At 42.6% G+C, this 25406-nt stretch overlaps 1 protein-coding gene across 5 annotated transcripts in view; it reads left to right on the top strand.

Annotated features, from left to right (window-relative positions):
* The window catches only part of SRBD1 (S1 RNA binding domain 1), a 242111-nt gene that overhangs the window by 57693 nt on the left and 159012 nt on the right, over positions 1–25406 (top strand). For all 5 annotated transcript variants that reach the window (XM_039532621.1, XM_039532618.1, XM_039532619.1 and 2 more), the window contains 3 exons: positions 8973–9076; positions 16031–16138; positions 23448–23605. In XM_039532621.1, the coding sequence (XP_039388555.1) occupies positions 8973–9076; positions 16031–16138; positions 23448–23605 (370 nt within the window). The remainder of the gene's footprint in view (positions 1–8972; positions 9077–16030; positions 16139–23447; positions 23606–25406) is intronic.

Genomic DNA, 25406 nt, shown 5'->3' with positions numbered 1-25406 from the left:
CACCTGAACTTGACACCGCCCAAGAACAAGAGCCCCCGCAGGACCCTCTTGTCCCTGGCAGGACCCTCTTGTCCTGTCTCCTCTTCCTCCTCTCCAGATGAGGCGGTGGTGGGGACATCCTCCTCCGGCCCTCCCCCAATTGACCTGAGGGCCCATCAGGACCTTCTGAGGCGGGTGGCTTAGAACATGAATCTTCAGGTGGAGGAGGTCCCGGAAATAGAAGACCCTGTGGTGGATATTTTATCAGCTGACACCCCCACAAGAGTGGCCTTGCCCTTTATTCGTACTATTCAGGCGAACGCCGATACCATCTGGCAATCCCCAGCCTCTATTCTGCCCACTGCCAGAGGAGTTGAGCGGAAGTACATGGTACCCTCTAAGGGGTATGAGTATCTTTACGTGCACCCTCCTCCCTGCTCCCTTGTCGTTCAATCGGTCAACGAAAGGGAGTGCCATGGCCAGCAAGCTCCTGCTCCAAAGTCAAAGGAGGCTAGGTGCATGGACTTATTGGGTCGCAAAGTATACTCTGCCGGAGGCCTCCAACTCAGGGTGGCAAACCAGCAAGCCCTACTTAGTCGTTACAACTACAACACCTGGGCGGCGGTTGGAAAATTCACGGAGCTAGTTCCCCAAGACTCCCACCAGGAGTTTGCAGCCCTCTTGGAGGAAGGAAAGAAGGTGGCGAGAACCTCTCTCCAAGCCTCACTGGACGCAGCCGACTCCGCAGCCAGGACTCTGGCTTCAGGAGTGGCCATGAGGAGAATATCATGGCTTCAGGTGTAAGGCCTTCCACCCGAGTTACAACAGACTATACAAGACTTGCCCTTTGAAGGCCTATTTTCTGAAAAGACTGACCCTAGGCTGCAAAGCCTAAAGGACAACAGGGTGATCATGCGCTCGCTGGGAATGCACACCCCGGAGACTCAGCGCAGGTCCTTCCGTCCTCAGCCTCACTGCGCTTACCCCCCGCCTAGGCTGCAACAGGACTTCGGCAGAAGGCGCGGCCAGGGGAATCACAGACGGCAGTCTGGGCCCCAAGGGGGTCAAAATCAGGGTCCCCCCAAACCACCCGCGGGACCCAAACCGAACTTTTGAAGGGACGCCCGAGGAGGGCGTACCAGTTGTTTCCCAGGATCCTTTTCCACCTTTTTACAACTGCCTCTCCCATTTCCTCCCTGCGTGGACCCAACTAACATTGGATCGTTGGGTCCTACGCATGGTAGAATTGGGATACCACCTCCAGTTTATTTCGCCGCCCCCCTCCCACCCCTCATCCTCGTCCCTCTTCAGGGACCCCTCTCATGAGCAATTCCTCTTGCAAGAGGTACGGACGTTCCTTACTATGGGAGCTACAGAGGAGGTACCGAAAGACTTGAGGGGCAAGGGGTTTTATTCCCGCTATTTCCTAATCCCCAAGGCGAAGGGAGGTCTGAGACCTATCCTAGACCTGTGAGGACTCAACAAATTCATGATAAAGTTGAAGTTCCGCATGGTATCCCTGGGGACCATCATCCTGTCTTTGGATCCCGGAGACTGGTATGCCGCCCTCGATATGAAGGACGCGTATTTTCACATCGCTATTTACCCACCACACAGACGGTACCTCCGTTTTGTGGTCAACCATCAACATTTTCAATTTACGGTCCTTCCGTTTGGCCTCTCTACAGCCCCACGAGTATTCACAAAATGCATGGCTGTAGTCGCCGTCTCCCTCTGTCGTCGTCAGGTACACGTCTTCCCGTATCTCAATGATTAGCTCATTCAAGGGACCTCCGAGACCCAAGTTACCTGTCATGTGGGCATCGTCAAGGACCTATTCAGGCGATTAGGCCTGATGATCAATATAGAGAAATCCACTCTGGTTCCCACACAGAGAATGGACTTCATTGGGGCCATCCTGGACTCCAATCTCGCCAGAGCCTGCTTACCACAGCCTCGGTTTCAGGCGATGGTATCAATTATCCAAGGCCTACAAAACTTTCCGACAACTTCGGCTTGCACTTGTCTCGGCCTCCTAGGTCACATGGCTGCCTGCACGTTCGTGACCAAACACGCCAGACTACGCCTCCGTCCCCTTCAAACTTGGCTCACCTCGGTATACCAACCGGGCAGAGACAGCATAGACACGATCCTCACGATCCCCCCGAGCATCCTAGGCTCCCTGGCCTGGTGGCTGACGTCCACCCTGGTCTGTGCAGGGATGCCATTCCACCCGCCTCAACCTTCAATGGCCCTGACCATGGACGCGTCACCTCTGGGTTGGGGTGCCCACCTTGAGGATCTCCGCACTCAAGGCCTTTGGTCAGCTCAAGAACTGACCTTGCACATCAATGTGCGGGAGCTGAGGGCAGTCCGCCTCGCGTGCCAGGCGTTTCGAGAGCATATACAAGTCCGTTGTGTCTCAGTGTTCACAGACAACACAACGGCCATGTTTTACATAAACAAGCAGGGCGGAGCACGTTTCTCCCTCCTTTGTCAGGAAGCTGTCCAGCTCTGGGACTTTTGCATAGCCCACTCGATTGACCTGGTAGCGTCTTTTCTCCCAGGGGTTCGGAACACTCTGGCGGATCACCTCAGCAGATCCTTCCTGTCTCATGAGTGGTCGATTCATCCAGACGTTATCCATTCTGTTTTCCGGAAGCGGGGTTCTCCCCGCATAGACCTCTTCGCCTCCCGCGAGAACAGGAAATGCCATGTGTTCTGCTCCTTCCAGGGACTCTCACCGGGCTCCCTCTCAGACACATTTCTGATACCGTGGACGAGCCATCTACTTTACGCCTTTCCACCATTCCCGCTGGTTCACAGGGTCCTGCTCAAGCTCCGCAGAGACAGAGCCCACCTGATCATGATCGCTCCAGCATGGCCGAGGCAACACTGGTACACCATGTTGCTCGACCTGTCGGTGGTCAACCCAGTCCCCCTACCTCTTTGGCCAGATCTCATAACTCAGGACCACGGCAGACTTCACCACCCAGACCTGCAGTCTCTTCACCTCACAGCATGGTTGCTGCATGGTTAAGCCAGTCCGAGTTATGCTGCTCTGCCTTGGTACAGCAAGTACTCCTGGGTAGTAGGAAACCCTCCACTAGGTTAACATATCTGGCCAAGTGGAGGCGTTTCTCCTGCTGGTGCGATCAGCGTAACGTTGTTCCCACCGAGGTACCAGTTCCTACCATCTTGGACTACCTCTGGTCCTTAAAACAACACGGCCTAGCGGTTTCATCAATAAAGGTGCACTTGGTGGCCATCTCTGCCTTCCACCCAGGGGAGCACGGCTGTTCGGTCTTCTCTCACCCCATGGTTTCGAGGTTCCTCAAGGGCTTGGAGCGTTTATACCCATAGGTCCGCCGCCCCGCCCCAACCTGGGACCTCAATCTAGTTCTAGCCAAACTTATGGCTGCTCCAATCTCGCCAAACTTATGGCTGCTCCAACCTGCTCGCTGCTGTACCTATCCTGGAAGACAACGTTCCTCGTAGCCATTACATCGGCAAGACGAGTCTCCGAACTTCAGGCTCTCACTGTGGATTCCCCATATACAGGGTTTCACAAGGACAAGGTACAGCTGTGACCACATCCGGCCTTCCTCCCTAAAGTGGTATCGGCCTTTCATATCAATCAAGATATCTTCCTTCCGGTCTTCTTCCCGAAGCCACACTCATCACGCCGGGAGCAGCAACTGCACTCCCTAGACGTCCGTAGGGCTCTCGCCTTTTATATCGATTGAACAAAGCCCTTTCATAAAACACCCTAACTCTTTGTCGTGGTGGCAGATCGAATGAAGGGCCTATCTGTCTCCTCCCAGAGGATTTCATCTTGGGTGACGTCGTGCATCTGTACCTGCTATGACTTGGCTCACGTTCCAATGAGCCACCTCACTGCCCATTCTACTAGGGCTCAGGCTTCATCTGCTGCCTTCCTCGCTCATGTACCCATCCAGGAGATATGTCGTGCAGCTACCTGGTCCTCAGTTCACACCTTTGCGTCACATTACGCATTGGTACAACAGTCCAGAGATGACGTGGCATTTGGCTCAGCAGTTCTACATTCTGTGGCATCTCACTCCGATCCCACCGCCTAGGTAAGGCTTGGGAGTCACCTAACTGGAATCGATATGAGCAAGCACTCGAAGAAGAAAAGACGGTTACTCACCATTGTAACTGTTGTTCTTCGAGATGTGTTGCTCATATCCATTCCAAACCCGCCCTCCTTCCCTTCTGTCGGAGTAGCCGGCAAGAAGGAACTGAAGGGCCGTTGGGTCGGCAGGGGTATATATTCACCACCATAACGGCGCCACTCCAGGGGGCGACCCGGCCGACCCACCGAGTGTTGCTAGGGTAAAAATCTTCCGACGAACGTGCACGCGGTGCGCGCACACCTAATTGGAATGGATATGAGCAACACATCTCGAAGAACAACAGTTACAAGGGTGAGTAGCCGTCTTTTTTCACCTAGTATTTTATTTCTCTTTCAACTGGGCCCTCGATTTCTGAAAATCTTAGTCATTCCTCACCCTGAATTTATTTCCTACCCAATCCTTGCAACCCTGAAAGCTATGTGGTCACACTTTCACTTGTGGTGCTCTGGATTAGAACTCTTCTTCCTTCCTAAACAGTGCAAGTCATTTTCTCTTTAAATAACTTCTTTTCTCCCGTACCTATTATGACTTTCAGTAAAGAATGTTGTGATCTTCCATATTAAGGAGGCCATATAAAATATGCACTGAAGAGAGAAGAGGGGATTCAAAGAAATCCTCTTTTTCAGTCCATTGTTTTTTAAGAAGCATGTCTGTAAGTGATGTGGAGAACTTGGAAACTTTAGGAAGAATCTGTGAAATAAATAAAAAAAAATTCCCTACATAAAAATTACACTGAGAATGCTAAGCATTCAAGTTAGGCAATACTCAGAGTTAAAGTTCTATGAACAACCTTAATTCTGCCATTCAGAATCATGTATATAAAAGTACAAAGTTGTTCTTATTCTAGATTTGTAGTGTGAGTAACACAGTACAGTAAAAGCTGTGTTATTTGGTACTTGACCATCCAGAAAGCTCTATAAACCAGCATTTCTGATCTTCATTGAAAGTCCGGTTTATAGTCCAGTTGGCACGGGCCTGGCAGACTCCCTATCTGGCTCTGCATGGCTCCCCGGAAGTGGCAACATGTCCCTGCTGCTCCTAGGCGGAAGAACGGACACCAGGAGTTTGGAGTATGGGACGGGGGTGCGGGGCTGGAGGTTGGGGCATGGGAGGGGGTGCCGGATCCGGGTGGCACTCACCTCTGGTAGCTCCCCGCAAGCAGCGAACCTGTCCCTGCTGCTCCTAGGCAGAGGCATGGCTAAGCGGCTCTGCGCGCTGCCCCTGCCTTCCCTGAGTGCTGGCTCCACATCTCCTATTTGCTGGGAACCGCAGCCAATGGGAGCTGCGTGTGCAGCACCTGTGGGTGGAGGCAGCGCGCAGAGCCGCTTAGCCATGCCTCTGCCTAGGAGCAGCAGGGACAGGTTGCTGCTTGTGGGGAGCCACCCGAGGTGAGTGCCAGCCAGATCTGGCACCCTACATCCACTCCCACGGCCTAGCCCCAGCCCCGCTGCCCCGAGTCCCCTCCCACACCGAAACTCCCTCCCAGAGTCAGAACTCTGCACCCCCTCCTGTGCCCCAATACCCAGCCCCACACCCCCTTTTGCACCCAAACTCCCTCTCTCTTAGTTAACTGGAATTTTCACTTACTGGCGCCCCCCCCCCCCATTGTCCCAGCATGCTGGATAAAAAAGCTTTTACTGTACTAGTGAAAACTTTAATTGCATCTAAGGAAGGATATGAACTGAACTGGGTAGAGAAAAAAAGATAATTCCTGGTTGCTGAATTAAAAAATAAATTAAAATATAGGTCTTGAAAAATAACGACCCAATGTCAGCTTCGCTGTATGTGTAGCTTTACCTTTCCTGAGGGTGCCGCCTCTCTGGAAGATTTTGCTGTATATTAAAGATGATAGTTATGCACCTTTTTTCTCTAAGGGTATGTCTATCTACACAACAACTAGACACCTGTGGCTGGTCCATGCCAGTTGACTCAGGCTCGCAGGGTTTGAGATGCGGAACTGTTTCATTGCAGTGTAGACTTCCGGACTCGGGCTGGAGCCTGAGCTCTGGGACTCGCCCACCTCGCACGGTCCTGGGCCCGGGCTTGAACCCGGAAGTCTACACAGCAATGAAACAACCACAAGTCTGAGTTCCCTGGCATGGGCCAGTCAAGGGTGTCTAGTTGCTGTGTAGACATACCCTAAGAGGAAAGAGGTCAACATATCCTGCCCTTCTTCTAGGATGCTAGCTGTTCAGGTAGGGGACTTATATATGTACAGCACTTAGCATATTTTAGTCATTGCCACAATATAAATAATAGAATGAACCTCCACCACAACATCTTGACATTGTCTGACTTGCTGTAAACATACTAGTGCTTATGCACTAGTCTCTTTCATTCTTCTTTTCTATACTGTGTGGCAGGAAGGCATAATTGGGTGTGTGGCAGGGGAGGCGGAGAGTGATATGTAAAATACCATGTTTTAAGCATAATAGCTTCAATACCATTTAAAAAGTGTGATTCAAAAGTAGGATGACCAGATGTCCCATTTTTATAGGGAGAGTCCCGTTTCTTGGGACTTTTTCTTATATAGGTGCCTATTACCCCTCACACCCGTCCCGTTTTTTCACAGTTGCTATTTGGTCACCCTATTCAAAAGAGATATTTAAAGTTACTGAAAGATATAAATGGAATATATTAATTCAAGACTGTTGCTGCTTATTTTAAGGCTGTCTGATAAATATGTAATCAGAAAGTTCTGTGAAATAATACACAAGATGTTATGCATTCAATGGCTAGAACTAAGTCTGATGTATCTCTTTGTGTCACTGGATTAAATCACTGCTCCTGTTTTGTTTTTTAGAAGATACTTTTTCATTATTAGTCTATGATAGTGTAACTCCTATCCATTGGATCTATTCCAGTCTGTTAATACAGACACAATTTAGGGTTGGAGAAAAATGTATGGTAGCTTATGTCCATTGTGGCTGTTTGTGGAATCTGCCGCCAAAAGTGAATACTGTACATGACATGGGGAAATGGGCTAACTGCTTGCCATATTTAATTGAGGCCCTTTTCAATTTATATTTTTTTCTGTAGACACTCATAATTTAGAACAGACTAAATAGAGTGTTAAATTTTAAGTTTGGTAAAAACATTTGCTAGTGAGAGAGAACTCTTTTTGCTAAGTTCCAACTCAGAGCATTTTTACTGCCTAGTTGTAAGCTCTTGTAAATAAAGTGTTTTAATTAAACACTGACCCTTAATAATAATGTTGTGAATGGTGACACTATAATTCTGTATCAGATATGTTGTTTGTCCTGAACATCATTTTGATTTCACTTTAGCTTGACATTAACTTTGTCTTTTTTTATATATATATAAAAAAATGGAATAAACATGAAAGTATTTGATTTGTTAAAAATGTGTCTTTCTAATCTCTGCATGAAAACGTTTGCTTTGGCAGTCAAGGTACCCGATGCTATAATATTTCACATACAATTTTTATTATTAGCTTTGTTGTTCAATGATATGTCAGGCCTGGTATGTCACAAGCACAGTAAAGCTGAGGAATATAAATTGGTACTATGTCCTGGAGTCATTTTAAACCATTGTATTTAACATATGTGACATGTCTGAATTAGCTAGTGATTGAATTAAAGTTCATGATTGACACAGAATGCTCTGTTGTGACAGTGTTTATGGCCTGTAATATACAGCAACATGTGCAGCAATATAGGAATCTCAACTTTTAACAGCTTTTTTTAATGGAATCTACATGTCTAATGTTTAAGGAATATGTGTTGGTGGAGTTTAACTTAGAGGAAAAAAAGGAAATAAAACTGAAGTATAAAAACCAGTGTTCTCTTCTATGCAGTTGCATGCAAATTACATGCTTTACATTTATTAAATCCCTTATTCTGAGATTGAATTGTCTATAAGATACCAATATAGGGCTTGATCCAAATAGAAAAGGCTCCCATTGACTTAAATGGGATTTAGCCTTGGTTTATAGTGACAAACTTCCAGTAATTACCTCTTGAATTGTGACCCCAGATTTGCATCTTAGTCACAGATGCCCATAAAAAACCCAGAATGTGTATTGAAATAGATTTTTTTCTTTCCAGACCTGCTAGTTCATTAGTGTAAGTGCTGCGTTTGTGCACAGATTCTTTCTCTTGTGAGCATAGATGATTGTGTCTTCGATATGTGCAGTGATTTAAAGGCTGGTATATTAATATTAATTTGAAAATGAGGTCCAAAATGTTTTAAGGTTTCCTAGGGATGAGTAATGAAAAGTTCAACTTTTACAAATTAAACTGATTATCTTTCTTGTCACATATTCTGCTACAAACTGACTGATTTTTAATTTGGGTTGTTGTCAGGACAAATAAGGAAACCAGGAGATAAATGTAGCTCTGTCTCTTCTGTAGTCTCCTGTTTTGATTTGAATCACTTTCCATTTTGTTTACTGAAAGTTTGAACTGGGGTTGTACAAGGGCAACACCTCAGTGGATCAATCAGTGAATTAGCAACTGGCTAATTTCCTGTTTTGTTTTAAATATATATACATTGTGTGTCTCTATATATAATATATGTATACATTATACATATGTGTGTATATATATAAAAGAGAAACTGGATTCTCAAAATGAAATTGGGATTCTTTACTCTGGGGAAACAATATACTGTATTCTGCTATGACGTGATTTTATCTAAGTTACATTTTGGATGTTATCTGTACAAACCAATACTTTGTGAACTGTTTTTTACTATATAGGCAGCATGACTTGCTCCAGAATGTCAAGCAAATGTGTATACAAATGTTGACTTGATAAGTTTATCTTTTGGGTATTTTGTGTGTCATCTGTCTTTGCCATTTATGTTTGCACTCAGATTCTGGCCATTAACCGAGGGGAAAATCTGAAGATCCTGACAGTGAAGGTCAACGTTCCTGACGGGGTGAAGAATGAATTCTGTAGGTGGTGTGTCAATGAAAGGTCTGTGTGTGTGTGTATATATATGTGTATATATATATTCTTACTGAAATCATATTTTTCTATAAACAGCTACATTCTAAAATGCACCTCATGTGTCTTGTTACATTAAGAAAATAGTTTAAACAAATGTTTAACTTATTAGATGAGTTTAAATTTGTGAACAGCTAGATCTCATTCTGTATTACCACCTACTGCAGGCTTATTATTATTTTGAGGAGGAGGATGTTTTTGGAAGTATCTTGAGAATTCTGGCAGCATTCTTTAAGCATCTAAAATTCTAAAATATTTGAAGGTTTACTTTGTAATGCATTCTGAAATTTTTACAGTATGCCCTTTGTACAGGGACATGTGGTAGAAGAACATTTAGGATAAAATATTAGTATATTTTGAAGCTCTGAAACATCTGGCACCAGCCACTATCAAAAGACACTATATAGGTTTAGATGGACCATTGGTCTGACCTACTATGGCTTTTCTTAGTTACATTTATATGTATTGATTATACTGTCTAAAATAGTCTTATCTTCATTCATTAAAAACCTTGTGCTAAAAATATGAAAGAACATTCTTTCTAATGAAAAGTACACTTTTTAAAATAAAGAAGGTGTGACTACTTCCAAGGCATTATATAATTTGATACTTTGGAATGTATTCTGTATACTTTCAGGAATGTCATTTATTGATATTATTTCTTAAATATTATTTTTAATTACCCAAAAACCTAAATATGATCTGTTTCCCCATAGTTCCCATCACAGATGTCCTGACAACTGACTGTGTGCTGTTTATGTAGGCTAGTGGTTAAAGCATTGAATTGGGAGTCCGGACTCAGGTTCTATTTCCATTTCTTACTGAATCTCTGTATGACTTCAGGCATGTCACTTTCTTAAGATAACTTGTCTGTTGTGAGGCTTGTGTAACGTTTGCCAAATGCTCTGAGAATCTATGGTGAAAGAGCTCTAAGTCCTAGTTATAGTAATATTTTCTCCAGTGCTTCGCTATTTCTAGGTCTTGGTCCCTTCCCTTCCCAGCTTCCTTCCCTTCAGTGTCAACTGCAGCCCAGCCATCTGCTTTGCAAAGTAATATTCTCCTGACCTTATTTGTTTATCTTGCTTGCATACACAAAATACCTGGGCTGGGGTTTTCCAAGGATCCAAAGGGTGTTAGGCACCCCATTCCCATTGTGAAGGATCCTTGGAAATCCTGATCTTGATGTGTAAAATTTAGTTAATGTGAAATTGTGCACAGACAGGAAGAAAGACCTTGCTAATGGCTGAATACATAAAGAGGATAACATACTATGATATGAAATTTAAATTATACACTACAGAAAGTGTATGAGTGATTAAAAGTGGTTTCCTCTGGTAGTATAGTGTTTCTTAATGGTAAGGTCCTTGGGCTTTTCAGAGCTGTCATGATTCTTGATCACAGTTAAAAATCCATTTTAGTTCTTATAGACGCTACAGACTAAACTGTTTCCCACTGTAGTAGGTGAAAACATTGTCTATGGCAGAGGTCCCCAAACTGTGGGGCATACCCCAGGCCAGCCCCCACATGGGGTGGGGAGAGAGCGCCTCCCAGATCCGCTCCTGGCCCCTGCCCGGGGATCCACTGCCGGCCCTGAGCCCTAGGTCCCGGCTGCCAGCCTCAGCTCTGCCCCCGCTCTCAGCTGTGGCTCCAGCCTCGGCCCCCTTAGCCCTGTCCGCATCCTCCCCACCCAGAGCTGCGTCACTGCTCCCAGAGTGCAGGGGGTAGACAGGTAAAGGAGAGTGCGAGGTAAAAAGTTTGGTCTAAAGTGTAGGAAGGAAATATCTGTAACAGTCTTAAAAAGCTGCATCTACAGTAGAATTCATCAACAGCATGAGTCACTGTCAGTGGAACAGTTTGTGCTGCTACAGGAATGACAATTTAAAATGTAAATTTAGATATTTTTGTCAGTCTTACAGTGCTAAGAGAAATAATGACCTCAGAAATCGAATGTTCGACTCAAGAGTCAAGATATGATCTTGCTTAGGTTTTTCTAATTAAGGGCCAAATTATTTTGTCTCAAACAAAAAAATTCCATAGGAGACAATTCCAGTAGATCTTGATGCATGAAAATCTATGCTAGATTCTACACTTTCCCACTGGATCCCAGAGTGTACATCTGATCACCAGAAGAGTTTCCTAATGTTACTGAACATGGATGCTGCTCCACCCTGGGCCAGCCATTTTCAGTCTTGCGCTGGCCATGTTACTCTGATGATGTTGGCACAATGGTCTGAACAGGAGGATGAGAATAAATACACGCAGGGCTGGCTCCAGGCACCAGCTCAGCAAGCAGGTGCTTGGGCTGGCCAAGGGGAAAGGGCGGCACGTCGGGCTCTTCAGCAGCAATTTGGCGGCGGGTCCCTCAGTCCTTCTCGGAGGGAAGGACGTGCCGCCGAATTGCCTCCGTAGAAGAAAGCGGCATGGTGGAGCTGTCGCCGATCAGAATCGTGGCTTTTTTTTTCCTTCTCCCCCTCCCCCTCCACGCCGCTTGTGGCGGCAAAAACCCTGGAGCCGGCCCTGAATACACTCCCTGGTACCCCAAATTCTAAATTTGACAGGTTGATCTTAGCTTCTCATTCATCTCATGTACAAATGGAATACTATGTAGCTTACTGTATTAGACCCAGACCTGGGTCTTTTTGGACTGCTCTGAGGTAGGGATTCCAATGTATACAGTGCCCCAAGTCTACTTTTGTGATTTGCAGCCCAGTCAGTAATCTTTGTGCCACCTCTCTTCATCCCATATAATTGATTTGTGAACATTGGAGGCAGTCCTCTTGGATGACACTATTACAAAAGATTTTTTCCCCTATTATCAGTTGTTTCATCTGCAGTCACTGAAATTCATCAGCAATTGACATAAGGATATCTCTCATTTCTTACCCAGTGCTTTAAATACTGTATATCTTTGGGGACAGATTTTAGATGCTGCTTTAACTTTTTGTCACTTTGCTAACATATACAAAGGAGACTGTCATATAATATACAGTAGAACCTTAATTTTATGAACATCAGCCTAATGGTACGCCCATAACTTGAATACTGTGTACAGATGTGGTCTCCTCATCTCAAAAAAGATATACCGACATTAGAAAAGGTTCAGCTAAGGGAAACTAAAATGATTAGGGGTTTGGAACGGGTCCCATCCAGCCATACTGGGCTGGATGGACCTTTGGTCTGACCCAGTATGGCCATTCTTATGTTCTTATGGGTGACCAGTTATATGAACCATTTTTTCTTACAGAAAACAAATGAAAAAGAAATCACATAACAAGTGAAAGTAAATGAAAAACAAGCTGACGTCTTATCCCATTCTGATGCCTTCAGGGCACTAGGAATTGCTTTGCAGTGGTTTGAAGGACAAGAAGAGAACAATGCAGTGCACCATACTGCAATTTATGCATCATATCTACTGTAATGTTGCGATGTTGATTTTACAAACTCCTCAGTCCCCAGTCATTTTAATAGGGGTTCTACTGTAGTGTTATTCTGAAGTGGGTGACTGCAAATCCCAAAGCTTTTTTTCTTATTCTTGTGCCTCCTAGGATTTGAAGAGAGATGTCAGTGTCCTATATCCACAATTACCTACCTATTCACTTGCTTCTCATCACTGTAATATCTGAGTGCCTTCCAATTAGTTATGGAGAGAACATCCCAACACTCGTCTGAGATGAAATTTTACAGAAGGGGAACTAAAATACAGAGAGATTGAGCTATATGCCTAAGCTTACACAGGAAGCTGGTGGCATAACCAAGACTAGAATCCAAATATCCAGAGCGGAAAGTGCCCTCTCCACAAGACAATGCTATCTCCTACCTGTTAAATTAGTAGTTAATACACTAACCTTTAATTTGTTCTCCTGAGGCAGTCTTCAGAGATAGCATGCCAGTGAGGGGAAAAGGGGAATTGGAGAGTGATAGGCTGAGCACCCACCGCTAGAACTGCCATTGTGGTTGGGCCAAATTCTAGAAAATGGCTGGTTAGGTTGAACTGCCTCCTGCAGTACCCCGGACTCTGTATCTAACCCCCTCTTATGCAGCAGGACCATACTGATCACTGAGGAGGAGGAAGATGGATTTGTACTGAAGTGTGATTAGATTTTCAGAAGTTACTCTGTAAAAATAGAATCACTTGGCTTGAGGGGAGAGTGGATTTTATTTTTTCCCTTCCTCTCAGGATGAAATTCTCAAATCCCACATAAGGCCAGAGTTATTATGCTTTAAATAGCTGTTTTTGTGGGTGACTTCCACCTTCCATGTATAATTAGCTAAGTTCTCAGGAAAACAGATTATAGTGCTGCCTTTTTGACTTGGGGTCTAGAAAACCAGCTGTGTTCTTTTTGGATCAGTCATCGTCACTGGTAACGAAGATTCCTCAGTTGAACTTCAACAATTCTCTTGATGATGAGTGTGCCCAAATAGAACCCAGCTCACTCTCCCATAGCTGTTATTTGCTATGCAGGCCCAACAGGAGTGCAGATATGTTTACCTTATTCCCTAGGGTAAGAAGATGCACTCAGAGAGAAGACCTGTTGAGTAAGAAGATGCTATTTTCTTAACAACTTTCCTGACCATTGCCACACTTAAAGTATTTTAGAAATTAATTAAATATTCCAGAAAAAAACACTTCACTGAGTAGAGATTATTTAGGTTCAGATTATCTTTCAAGAGCTATCTAGAGGTACTTTAGCTCCATTCCAGTGTTAAACTTTGCTTCTCTCTCTCTCCCCCCACAAGTAATGGAATGTGTGTGTGGGTTAAAAAACATGCTATTTATTCACAGGCTGTTTATTGAATACGTCTTCTGGGTGTTTTTAGTTTCATGACGAATTGTAGAATGTGGTTCTGTAGTATTTATAGGACTTCTCACTGAATATCACAAAAGCACTTTATTAGTCATACGTAGGTGGCATGCAGTCAAAAATATCTGCTGTGATGAGCTATTTGTGGATAAGAGATCTACTAATCAGCCTTAACAAGAGAGAGGGGGAACCTGATGTCTGCTGTCCAAATGCATTACTGTCTCCATCAGTATAGTCAGTTTTACCTCCTGTACAAATTTCTGGTAATAGAATTGGGTAGCAACGAGAGCAAAGTAAACCCTGCGCCTGTTTTATGTGTATACCAAAAAATCCTCTCTGCAACAAAGTATAATAAAATGGTGGCCAAAAATTGTTACTACAATGTTAAGGTCATAAGACTAAGCACTCAAAAGTAATGAAATGGTGAAACACGGTCCTCATGTAATCTTTAAATCCCCTTGTATATATGCATCAAGGTATGGTGTTTAATTAGATGATCACATACTACTACTCAAATATAAATACATAAGAAGAGAATCCATTTCAGGAGATAATTCCTTAAACAACTGAAAATTTGTCTGGGCTGTTTCAGAGAAGTTTAGGAGTCTGGATCTTTCTAAATTAGCTTTACATGTAAGTGCAGTACAGACAAGATTAATACTCTGTATCTTTTAAAAATTGGAATAATTTTCAACTGCACTTACAGCTAGACAGATTTTCAAATGGCCACAACTCTCTCATGTTAACAACAGTTTTCTGAAATGTACCCGAATGTTTCCAGATAGAGAGAGAGAGAGAGAGAGCAATAAATCCTGCCATGCCCCTCTTACCTGCTCAGTGGACAACTTTAATTCTCTTGTGTCTGGTAGGTGATTGCATGGGTTCTTGCTAATAATGTTACTCAGAAAATAGCCTGGTGAGAACCAAAACTTTGGATCTAATCACATCTAAATTTTGGGGAAGCTTGAAATTCAGATCTGACTTCTGTGGCTTGGGTTGACGTCTTGTAGCAAATCTTAGCAGAGCCTTGTCTAGCCACACAGTTGCACCAGAGTAGAGAAGGTACAAGATGGGCATGGCTTAAAAAATTCTGGGAGGTTATTTTTGAATGAGATTTTCCAGTCTCTGGAATTTGGTGTATAATTTAAGCATACCAGTAACAGAACAAAAAGAAAATGCATGTACTGGGTACATGTTTGCTTTTTTTGCTGTTCCAAAACAAATAGACTTTTCACTCATACAGATGTTAAGAAAATGTTTTAACTCAATTTTGTATTTGTTTTCCCTTAGCTGTCTGTAGTTCAGCACTTCAACTTTTATATGACCTTCGTTGCCTTCCTTAACTAGCTGCCCTCTATTCACGTCCATAACTCAATAGTGGCCTCCGCAGGAAATGCTTTGTCACATTTGAGGCAGTGGGGAATTGTAAATGAGGTGCATACAATGGAAATGTAAAACTGATTTATTCATACATTTGGGATGAAGTTTGACTGGTTCTTTTTTATTTTCAGTCCAAGTGAGAGGGAAGTTTTAATTTATTTTTGTAGTATTTTCTTTAAAATGAAGATAGTCTGAAATACCAGTTCCCTAAAAGTCCATAGTCCCCTCACCTTTTCTGACAGTAAAGGCATGTGCCAAATTACAGTGCCTTCTTCAATTCATTATTGAGGGTTTAACTTTACAGCAGCATTGGTGCAGTAATACTGGCATTTACAGAACATTATGCTGAAGCAATACATAGTAAAGAATTGTTTTGGTCTTTATTTTTTCTCTCTCAAACTATGGAAGCGTCTTCTTTCTTATCTCGAGAGGATCTTCTATACTGAGGGTAGGACAAGAAATAATCAGCTTAGTTTGCAGCAAGGAATTTTAGGAACAACTTTCTAACTACAGTATAAGGATAGTTAGTCACTGGAACAGAGCGGTTTTTGAATCCCTGTTATTGAAGGTTTTTAAGGACAGATTAGACAAATGCCTGTCAGTTATGATTTAGGTATCCTTGTTCTGCCTCAGTGCAGGGAGGCTGGACTAAATGACCTCCTGAAGCTCATTCCAGCTCTACATTTATGAGTTGGTGTGGTGGAAGTGTTTAATGCTGCCCTTTTTGGTTTTTTTTGTACAGGTGGAGACCAAAACGCTATGCAAAACCAGAGTTAATGAAAATATTGCATAATTCGGTGGAAGATTCATATAAACGTCTCATTTATCCTCTCCTCTGTAGAGAATTCAGGTAAAGACTGCACTGTTTGTTTTCACAAAACCTATTACCATGTAGGATTTAATGTGTATCATTCAGCCAAGTAAAAATTAATAATGTTCAATGTAGCCAGAAATAATCCAAAAGAGATGAATTTTCAATCTCAGTTCTCAAGATTCAGTTTTCAACTGCATTCAGGTTAGTGTAGGTAAACAAGTGGTCTATGCCAAAAGAGAAAATTTTTGACTTGCATTATATTGTTTATACTACTAAGACCCACTTTATTGTGACATGCACTATCAGACATTTTTAATAATCTGTAATCTTAATTTTTTTTTAAATTGACATTTTATAGGCATTTTATTCCTATTAATTTTAATTGGAGAAGAAGTATTTAAAGTGGTGAATAACTCAACTTCGGGAGGAAAAAAAGAACCCTATTTCATATGTTGGCTGTACTTTTCATAATATTTTTACCTAACAAATACAGTTTAGAGTTTATATTACAATACAATAAACACATCATTATCATCATCTTAACAATAAACCTTTGTCTCTGAAATTGTCCTAGACATCTGTTGTTTCCATTACACAATTGCCATTGCAATAATGCTGTCACTGACATTGTTCTGACTCCATTTCTCTTACCTGTCTGAAAGAAACTGACAAAGTAATTGCTCTTGCTGGAAGTGGCCCTTCTGTTTGTCATCTCCTCTACATGATAAATATAGTAGTCATAATGTTGGTTTGATACCGTACTATGGGTATTTTGATGTCTCTGGAAAATAGTCTTATTTTCAGTGACACTGTAATAGCTGTGTCATGAGATGAAGTGTCACATGCAAGATATATAATACAGTGTAAATAAACAGGAAATTTAAAATTCAAAACTTAGTAGCATTTGAATCTGTTTTGCCATTAATGGGTGGGAGTTAACTACATAAGTAGACTCCAGTGTGACTGACTTAAGTCCCCGAAGTAGATCACTTCATAGTTAGGCTGCCATGTTGGGCTTAATTTTCATCATTCCTTGCTACAGAATCTAATGTGTGACTGGGGCCTTCTCTGGCCTTGGATTTTACGCATTGGTGCAGCCTCTTGTGCAGATGGGGAAAGCCAGGGTTTGCACTGGTACAGCTCCCCCTTGCTTAGAATCAGGATAAGCTGCACTGGTGCATATTGTATCATATCTTGCCTTCCCCCGTGTACACTATGGGGTTGTGTCGCTGCAGCATCTGTGGCTGGCCACCTATATCTGTAATCAGGACACATGCCACAGCCCTGAATCCCCTCCTGTAACTCCAAACCCCTCATCCCTGGCCCCACACCAGAGCCTGCACCCCCAGCTGGAGCCCTCACCCCTCCACACACACCCCTGCCCCAGACGGGAGCCCCCTCCCACACTCTGAACCCTTCAGCCCTATCCTCCAGCCTGGAACCCCCTCCTGCACCCCAAACCTCTCATCCCCGGCCCTACCTCAGAGCCCGCACCTCCAGCCGGAGCCTTCATCCCCGCTTGCACCCCAACCCACTACCCCAACCCAGTGAAAATGAGCAAGTGAGCAAGGGTGGGGGAGAGCGAGCAACGGAGGGAGGGGGGATGGAGTGAGTGGGGGGTGGGGCTTCATAGCAGGGGCAGGGTTTTGGGACAGGGGATGGGGCAAGGCAAGGGTAACTGGTTTTCGGCAATCAGAAAGTTGGCAATCCTAACCAGTGTAGACAAGGCCTGAGAGTTGGGATTTCTGGGGTCTGTTCCCAACTTTGACACTGATTCACTCTGTGACCTTGGGTGAATCATTTAACTTCTGTGTTTGTTTCCTCATCTGTAAAATGGGATTAATTGTACTCAAAGGGTTTCTTATGAGGTTTGGTTATATAGGGGCAAGTTGTAGTCTGAGATCCCACTTGACTCTCCTTATAGTGAATGGATGGCATGTGAAAGCATAACTGAAGGTTAAATTTGGCATTTAAAGATTTGTAAAGCGATACATGTAAAGCTTTAAAAGTGGACTTGTGAATTTGTTTGGTAACTGCAAGCTGGTATGACAGAATTTCACATATCCTATGATCGAGAGCTGAGGTGGGGAAAGGATTGAGGTATTTCCCCGAAAGCATAATTGTCCACATTCACTTGTCTGTCTCTCCCTCCCACAACTCCCTAGACTACTTCTGGCTTCTGAGAGAGCGGGAAAGTATGTCCCTTTCCCCTCCTAGATATGGGAGGGCTTTTCCTTTAGCTTATCTCCCACTCTTCTTTGTAGGTGTAGGCAGGGGTGAGGTTGAGATGACACTAGATCCAGTTGTCAAGATCCAGCTGCACTTAAACTTTCATCTGAGCTGACCATGTTTTGTGGTGGATTATAAGTCAGCCAGGCTTATAGAAGGTGTCATGGTCCATTCCTCCTCTTCACTTTCCCCTGAACCTCCTTCAAATTTGACTTCAAGTTAAGGTTGCTACAGTAAATATAACCCTTATACAAAATACATGACAAAAATATTGGTTAGTTGTGGTAACTACTCTATAACTCTAACAGTTAATACATTAGTAGAGCCCTACCAATTCACATGCAAAACGCATCCCGGACTGTGAAATCTGGTCTCCCCCCCCCTCCCCCGTGGTACCTGGTCTCTTGTGTGCTTACCCCATACGATACAGATTTCACGGGAGAGACCAGCGTTTTTCAAATTGGGGGTCCTGACCCAAAAGGGAGTTGTAGGTGGGTCATGGTATTGCCACCCTTACTTCTGTGCTGCTGCTGGCAGGGCACTGCCTTCAGAGCTGGGTGTGTGGCTTCTGCACTGCCGCCTTCAGCGCTGGGCAGCCAGAGAGTGGAGGCTGCTGACTGAGGGCCCAGCTCTGCAGGCAGTGTGTAGAAGTAAAAGTGGCAATACCGTACCATGCCATCCTTACTTCTGCGCTGCTGCTAGTGGCAGCTCTGCCTTCAGAGCTGAACTCCGGGGCCTGCAGCCGTCGCTCTCCAGCTGCCCAGCTCTGAAGGCAGCACCGCCACCAGCAGCAGCACAGAAGTAAGGGTAGCAGTACTGAAACGCTCCCCCCGCCCCATAACCTTGTTACCACCCCTCCCACACACAACTCCTTTTTGGGTCAGGGCCCCTACAATTACAACACTGTGAAATTTCATATTTAAATAGTTGAAATCATGAAATTTACTATTTTTAAAAATCCTGTGGCTGTGAAATTGACCAAAATGGACCGTGAATTAGGTAGGGCCCGATACATTAGGTTAAGAATAATATTGATGTGAAAATCCACTTTGAGTTGCAAAAATAGCCATAACACACACACCCCAGATAAACATACAGGAATACATGTTTTTCACCAAACCAGCACCTTCAATGAAATCTTCATCAACAATTTATAATGTGAAGTTTGCTGCAAGAGTGGGTTATTGCAATTTTTTGTTTTGCTTTTTTAAAATAAAACAAATCTACTCTGGATCAGGTTAAGTCTGAGTTTAGGTCATAAGTGAAATAAGTGAAATACTTTGTTCCTGAGTGGATGTTTGTCCATATCTTACTGTTTGGGAAAATTTGACATAATTGGCCGTTTCCAATTAGGAAAGGCCTGGAACTGGAATAATATGGGATGAGTGCTGAAACTGAACTCCTATGGGGAAGAATGTACGGCACCTGCCCAGGGCCGGCTCCAGACCCCAGCGCGCCAAGCGCGCACTTGGGGCGGCATTTTGCCGGCAGGGCGGCAGGCGGCTCCGGCGGACCTCCCGCAGGCATGACTGCGGATGCTCCACCGGAGCCGTGGGACCAGCGCACCCTCCACAGACACGTCTGCAAGAGGTCCCCCGGAGCCGCGGGACCGGCGACCGGCAGCGCGCCCCCTGCTGCATGCCGCCCTGCTTGGAGCAGCCAAATTCCTAGAGCCGCCCCTGCACCTGCCAATAGTATTCCTGGCTCAAGACAGTGAGCAATCACTTTCTCACTTTTGTGACCACATAACTCCTCTCCTTTTTTATCCTCTCTCTCTCCCCATCAGAAGTTTTTCTTTGGAGTCTTGCACAGGGCTGCTAAAGTATTTTAAAACCTCCTTTTAGTGTTAACGTCTCCAACTTTTTTTTATTAATAAGCGTTGGAGCAGAAAGTTTTGAAGAGTGTATTGAAACTTTTACTCCTGGTAATGAGGAGGACAGAACTTGCCAGCAAGACAATTACCTTATTTATTGTTTCATTTCCTGTCTTCTGCGTTCCTTCCTGTCAGATTCCATGATTGCTCAGACCTGGTATAATAATGTCCAGCCATACTTTTGGCCCTTCAGAATACGTTTTATTTTGTTGCAGTCCTGCGTGGAATAATTTCAGAGGGATTCAACACAAGTGATGAGATGAAGAAATATTTTTAAATTTAATTTAATTAATTTTTTAATACTTTCCTAATTTTCCATACTCTCTCAAAAAGCATTGGAGCTCTTTCCCTCACTGTTCTTCATAGACATTTTTTTCCCCTATACATCTCATTTCACACCTGAAGTTCCCCCAGAAAATATTGCTTGTGCTTTGCATATGGAAGCTGGAGTTGGAAATGGAGTCCAAACTTTAGAACCCTTATCTTCCAGCTGTGACTCCAGATGTCAGTAGGCCAAGATTAGGATAATTGCCCGTATTAAATACTCCTCTTGGCAATCTGTTGACTGAATGCAATTTTGAGTTTCAAATGCAGAAGAAAATTAAAGGAATCTCCATAGTCTTTATATTTGTTGTTACTATAATCATCCTAGTAAATTTGAAATGATATGTTAAATCATTTGTTAAATTATTTTATTTTTTATAAAATGGCAAATGAGAATATTCATTTTCAAAATAATGTTCTTATGTTTAAGAGGGATCCCCTCCTCCCCGAAACCTTATTAATAAGAATTACCAGAAATTAGAACAACACAAAGCTAGGTATTTTATCATTTTTGATGCAGACAGTGGTGCCCTGAGAACATAAAAGGAAAATAAATGTCAGGCTACCTGGGACAGTTTCATAAAGGATTAAATTACTATCCAAAATTTTAAATTGAGGGCCAGCACTTGGGGTGGTGGGTCATATCACTGATACACATGTTGAATGAGAAGCAGGTAGAGAGAAAAAGAAAGGTTTATATTTGAAATTTAAAATACAGGATATTAAGTAATAGAAAGGACATACGTTATAGTCTCCACACACCTGGCACTTTCAGTACCATTTCCTGTTACTATAAAAGTTTCTTAAATCCAAGCCAACTTCAAACATGTTACCATAAAGTGTACAAAACTAATAACATGTGGCTAGGGATAAATCCAGTTCCTGCACAGGTCCCCGTTGTAGTAGAACTGGTAGATTGAGCTGCATGTGGGGAGTGAATGTCCTGTGCGTGATATAGAACCCACTTTTTGGGGATAGAGGAAAGCCAGGGCCAGAGGATCTTCCTTTGTGCAGATTCTCCAATTTTCACGTCCACACACCATGGCAGAGGCAGCAACTGCTTCTGTTGTTGGGATCAGTGGCGGCTGCTACAACGCAGCCATTCTGCTACCTGGCGGTGATTCCTTCTTCTACTCAGTGGAGACCAGAGCACAGTCTGCTATTGGTCTGTCTGAAATACTAGGGAATGCATGTAAATTTTGTGTACTTTTCATAATCTCCCTTTAGATAATATCTATGCTAATTTTGTGTTCTTCATTCAGAAACAATTCCAGAGGGATTTTCTTTCTTTTGCATGAAGGATGCCTTTCCATAGAAATGCTTTGCAAACAATGTGTGAAGGGAAACATGTGGGTGGTTATGTCTTTGAGTGTTGAAGGGACATCACCAACTTGTAATCTAGTCTCTTTCTTTTTCAAAAATTGGAGTTAAAAGTAGTTTCACATTCTACTTATGTTCACGAGTCCGGGTGCCAGTAGTTGTGGGTTTAGTCATATTTTCCTATCTTTTAAAAATGTCTTTTCTCCTCATAGTTGCTCTGTGTAAAGACGTTCACGAACTGGGAACAGACTGGCTCTTTGGGAAGCAATGGATCTGACTATGCATAAAATACTATCAAATGCACAAAATTAATTGATGTGTAAATGAGAATGTTTATATAGTTGCATAGAGAAGAATAATTTAAGAATTATTTCCCCTAGTTTTTCATTTATGGTAATCTTAGGTGTTGTTTCAGTGATACATTAATGTATAGGAAAGGGTTCCTTTTTGACTGACCAAAAAGACACACATTCCTGGGGGGAAAAGTGGGTAGTTTTAAAGTTATATGCAGGCTTATAGTGTTAGTTACTATATGACTCATCATGACTTCCTTAATTATCCTCATAACTGATCACATTATACAGATGGTGCATGGATGTGTGCACATGCAAAGAGAGAGGAAACCACTGAATACTAAAGATTCATTTTGTTTAATAAACTTTTTTATTCTGTAATAAGTGTAAACAACTAAGACATTTTGTTGTTATCAGACATTCTCTTCTTGGCTGCTGTTGACATACAAGGCACATACTTTGCATATTTACACCTAGCAAAAATACACATTTGTCTCAGATAAACAAGGATATTTTAATAAATGGTGCTAAAGTTACAGAATTCATTCCTTGGTCTTCAGTGGCATATTTCTTTTTCCTGTCAAAGATCATGGAAGAGGGGAAAAAAAATAGAGAACGTTTTGTATCTATGAATTTCTACTTTCCCTAATTTCACACAAGCAAATGTGGAAACACATCAACTACACTGTTATTATTTTGCATCTGAAATTGTTTATTGAGTCACCAGTTTCAAATACAGTTGTGAAATACTGTAACTCATAAACCAGATAGGCTATCTAATGAATTATAGTAATTTAGCAATTACAAATAGAAACGACTTATCAGGCTCTCTAGTCCATTTCAAGCTTAGTGGCTTAAACCAATTCTGCTTGGTAGTAATTTTCTCAGTAACTAGGAAATTATCCCAGTCTCTGCAGGTTTACATTAGAAGCTGAATTTAGCGTAGGTGTTTCTCAAGGCTGGTCTGATGAGAATCAGAATACCATTCCCCTGCAAGTAGAAACCCAGCTTTGAGTAGAGGCTGCTGTCTATTAAAAAATTTAATAGTGGATGTGTGAAAATAAGGCAGAAATGAGTCTGTGCAGACTTTACACAACTTATGGGTAACTGTAACTGCAAGCCAGTTACTGATGCTACTTTCTTAGGACTACAACGAATTTTTCATATACTATTCCAGTTAAAGTAAAGGTACCAAAAAGAAATAATCAGAAATGCTCCAAAAAGCACGTCCTTTGAACCAACTAAAAAAAATGTGTCTGAAAACTAACTGGAAAAAAACCCCTCTTTTTGCTTTCTATCCTCTAAGATCAAAGTTAACGTCTGATGCAGAGAAAGAATCTATAATGATGTTTGGAAGAAATCTTCGACAGTTGCTTCTGACGAGCCCTGTGAGAGGACGTACTTTGATGGGAGTTGATCCTGGGTACAAACATGGCTGCAAGCTGGCAATCATTTCACCAACCAGTAAGTTTAAATTCCAATTTTTTCCATCAGCTTTTAAAACACTGTTTAACTTTTGAAATTTACTGAATTACAGTAAAAGCTAGTTGTTATACAATATACTTATGGAGGGTATCTATTTTCTGTTATGATATAGTCTTTCATGTTTGCATGTTACTTACCCTGCAAATTCCCTTAGTAGCATGGGATTAAATGTTACGGGCCTGAGTCTCCACTCCCTTGTCATTTTCACCTGTGCAAAGTGGGAATGAACAGTTTTGCACTCCCATCACACAGTTGTGAATAATTGAAACACAGTAGTTAGGAATCAGACCCTTAATGTGTTACAGCTTAAAATGGAATCAACATTTGAATACTTGCTTCATAATTTTTCCCCCACACAAATAACCTGTTTACACACTTGGAAATTGAATTCTTCTCTGCTTGTTTTTGTTTAATATTGCATATTTTAAAGTAAACTGGCACTTACAGAAGGTGCAGGACCCAGCAGCTCTGGAGATCTGAAGTTCTCAGGTGAACAGGTGCAGCTTTTAGGCAGCTGCAGAGCAAACCTCCCTAATGTGCCTTAATGTGGTCTGGAGGTTACCCCAGTAAGGGTGTGAAAAGGTTTGTCACTTTCTGCTCCCATCCTGTCCTTGTCTTCTTTGTTGAGACTTCAAAAGACTTCGTCTCCATCTCTCTAATTAATAAAAGTTGTTCATAGTGTTTTTCTTACATTTGCTAACTACCCAGTCAGTTCCTAATGATTCTGGCCTTGTTTAAAGAGTTCCTTATGGTTTGGAGCAGAGTATCTATAATAAATTTGGTTTGATTCGTATAAAGTCATTAGTCTAAAATGCCTAAGTTCCATTTTCATAAGTCACTGAGGAGCCTAAAGCCATGTCTATACATGCAGCACATCTGGTAAAGACGCTCTATGCTGACGGGAGAGAGCTCTTCTGTTGGCATAAAAAAGCCACCTCTGTGATCAGCATAAGCTATGTCGGCGGGAGAAGCTCTCCCGCCGACATAGTGCTGTGAACACGAGAGCTTATGCTGGTGTAACTTATGGCAGTCATGGGGGTGGAGTATTCACACCCCTAAGCGACAAAAGTTTTGCCGACATAGGCTGTAGTATAGACACAGAAGCCTAAATCCCATTGACTTTCAGTGAGTCTTAGGCTAAGTCACTTACACATAATAAAATTTTACCCATTGTCTTGTAATGTTTGTGTTTCTCTGTTGAAGGACAGAATATATTTCCATATAAAGTCTATCTTTTTATGATTTATTTAGCCTTCTTTTCCCTACCCCTTCCACACTGGTTATGTATTCAGCAGCTGAAATATATTAAAAATGGTGAGAGAGCCAGGGTCTTTCCTATCTTTGACCACAGCAAATCTGTATCTCTCCTCAACATGTCAAACTGACACTTTACAATATGTATCTTTCTTTAAAAAAACCCACAAAACAACAAAACAAACAAACAAAATAAAAAACCTCTGCATTCAGTAACTCCTTGATGGCCATAACGTGTGCATCTGGAAACTGTACAAGTATTTTGTCAATTCTTCAGTGAAATAAAACATTGAGCCATCCCACCTGTGGTTTGGATAAAATGTAAAGTACGCTGCTTTTTATGATAATCAAACAGGCTGTTAAGAGAATCCACCTTGTAAAACTTGTGGATGTTTATGAATGTTACAGTCTTTGTTTAAAAAAAAAAATTATGGATCACAGGAAATAGGCCTTTTTTGCAAGCTAGTGACACTTGATTTAAAAACATGTATGCTGTTCTTCACAGACATAATTTTCTCTTTCCTTT

The sequence above is a fragment of the Mauremys reevesii genome, linkage group 3 (genome assembly GCF_016161935.1).
Source record: "Mauremys reevesii isolate NIE-2019 linkage group 3, ASM1616193v1, whole genome shotgun sequence".
Taxonomy (NCBI): domain Eukaryota; kingdom Metazoa; phylum Chordata; order Testudines; family Geoemydidae; genus Mauremys; species Mauremys reevesii.
This window is presented reverse-complemented; position numbering and strand designations above follow the sequence as displayed.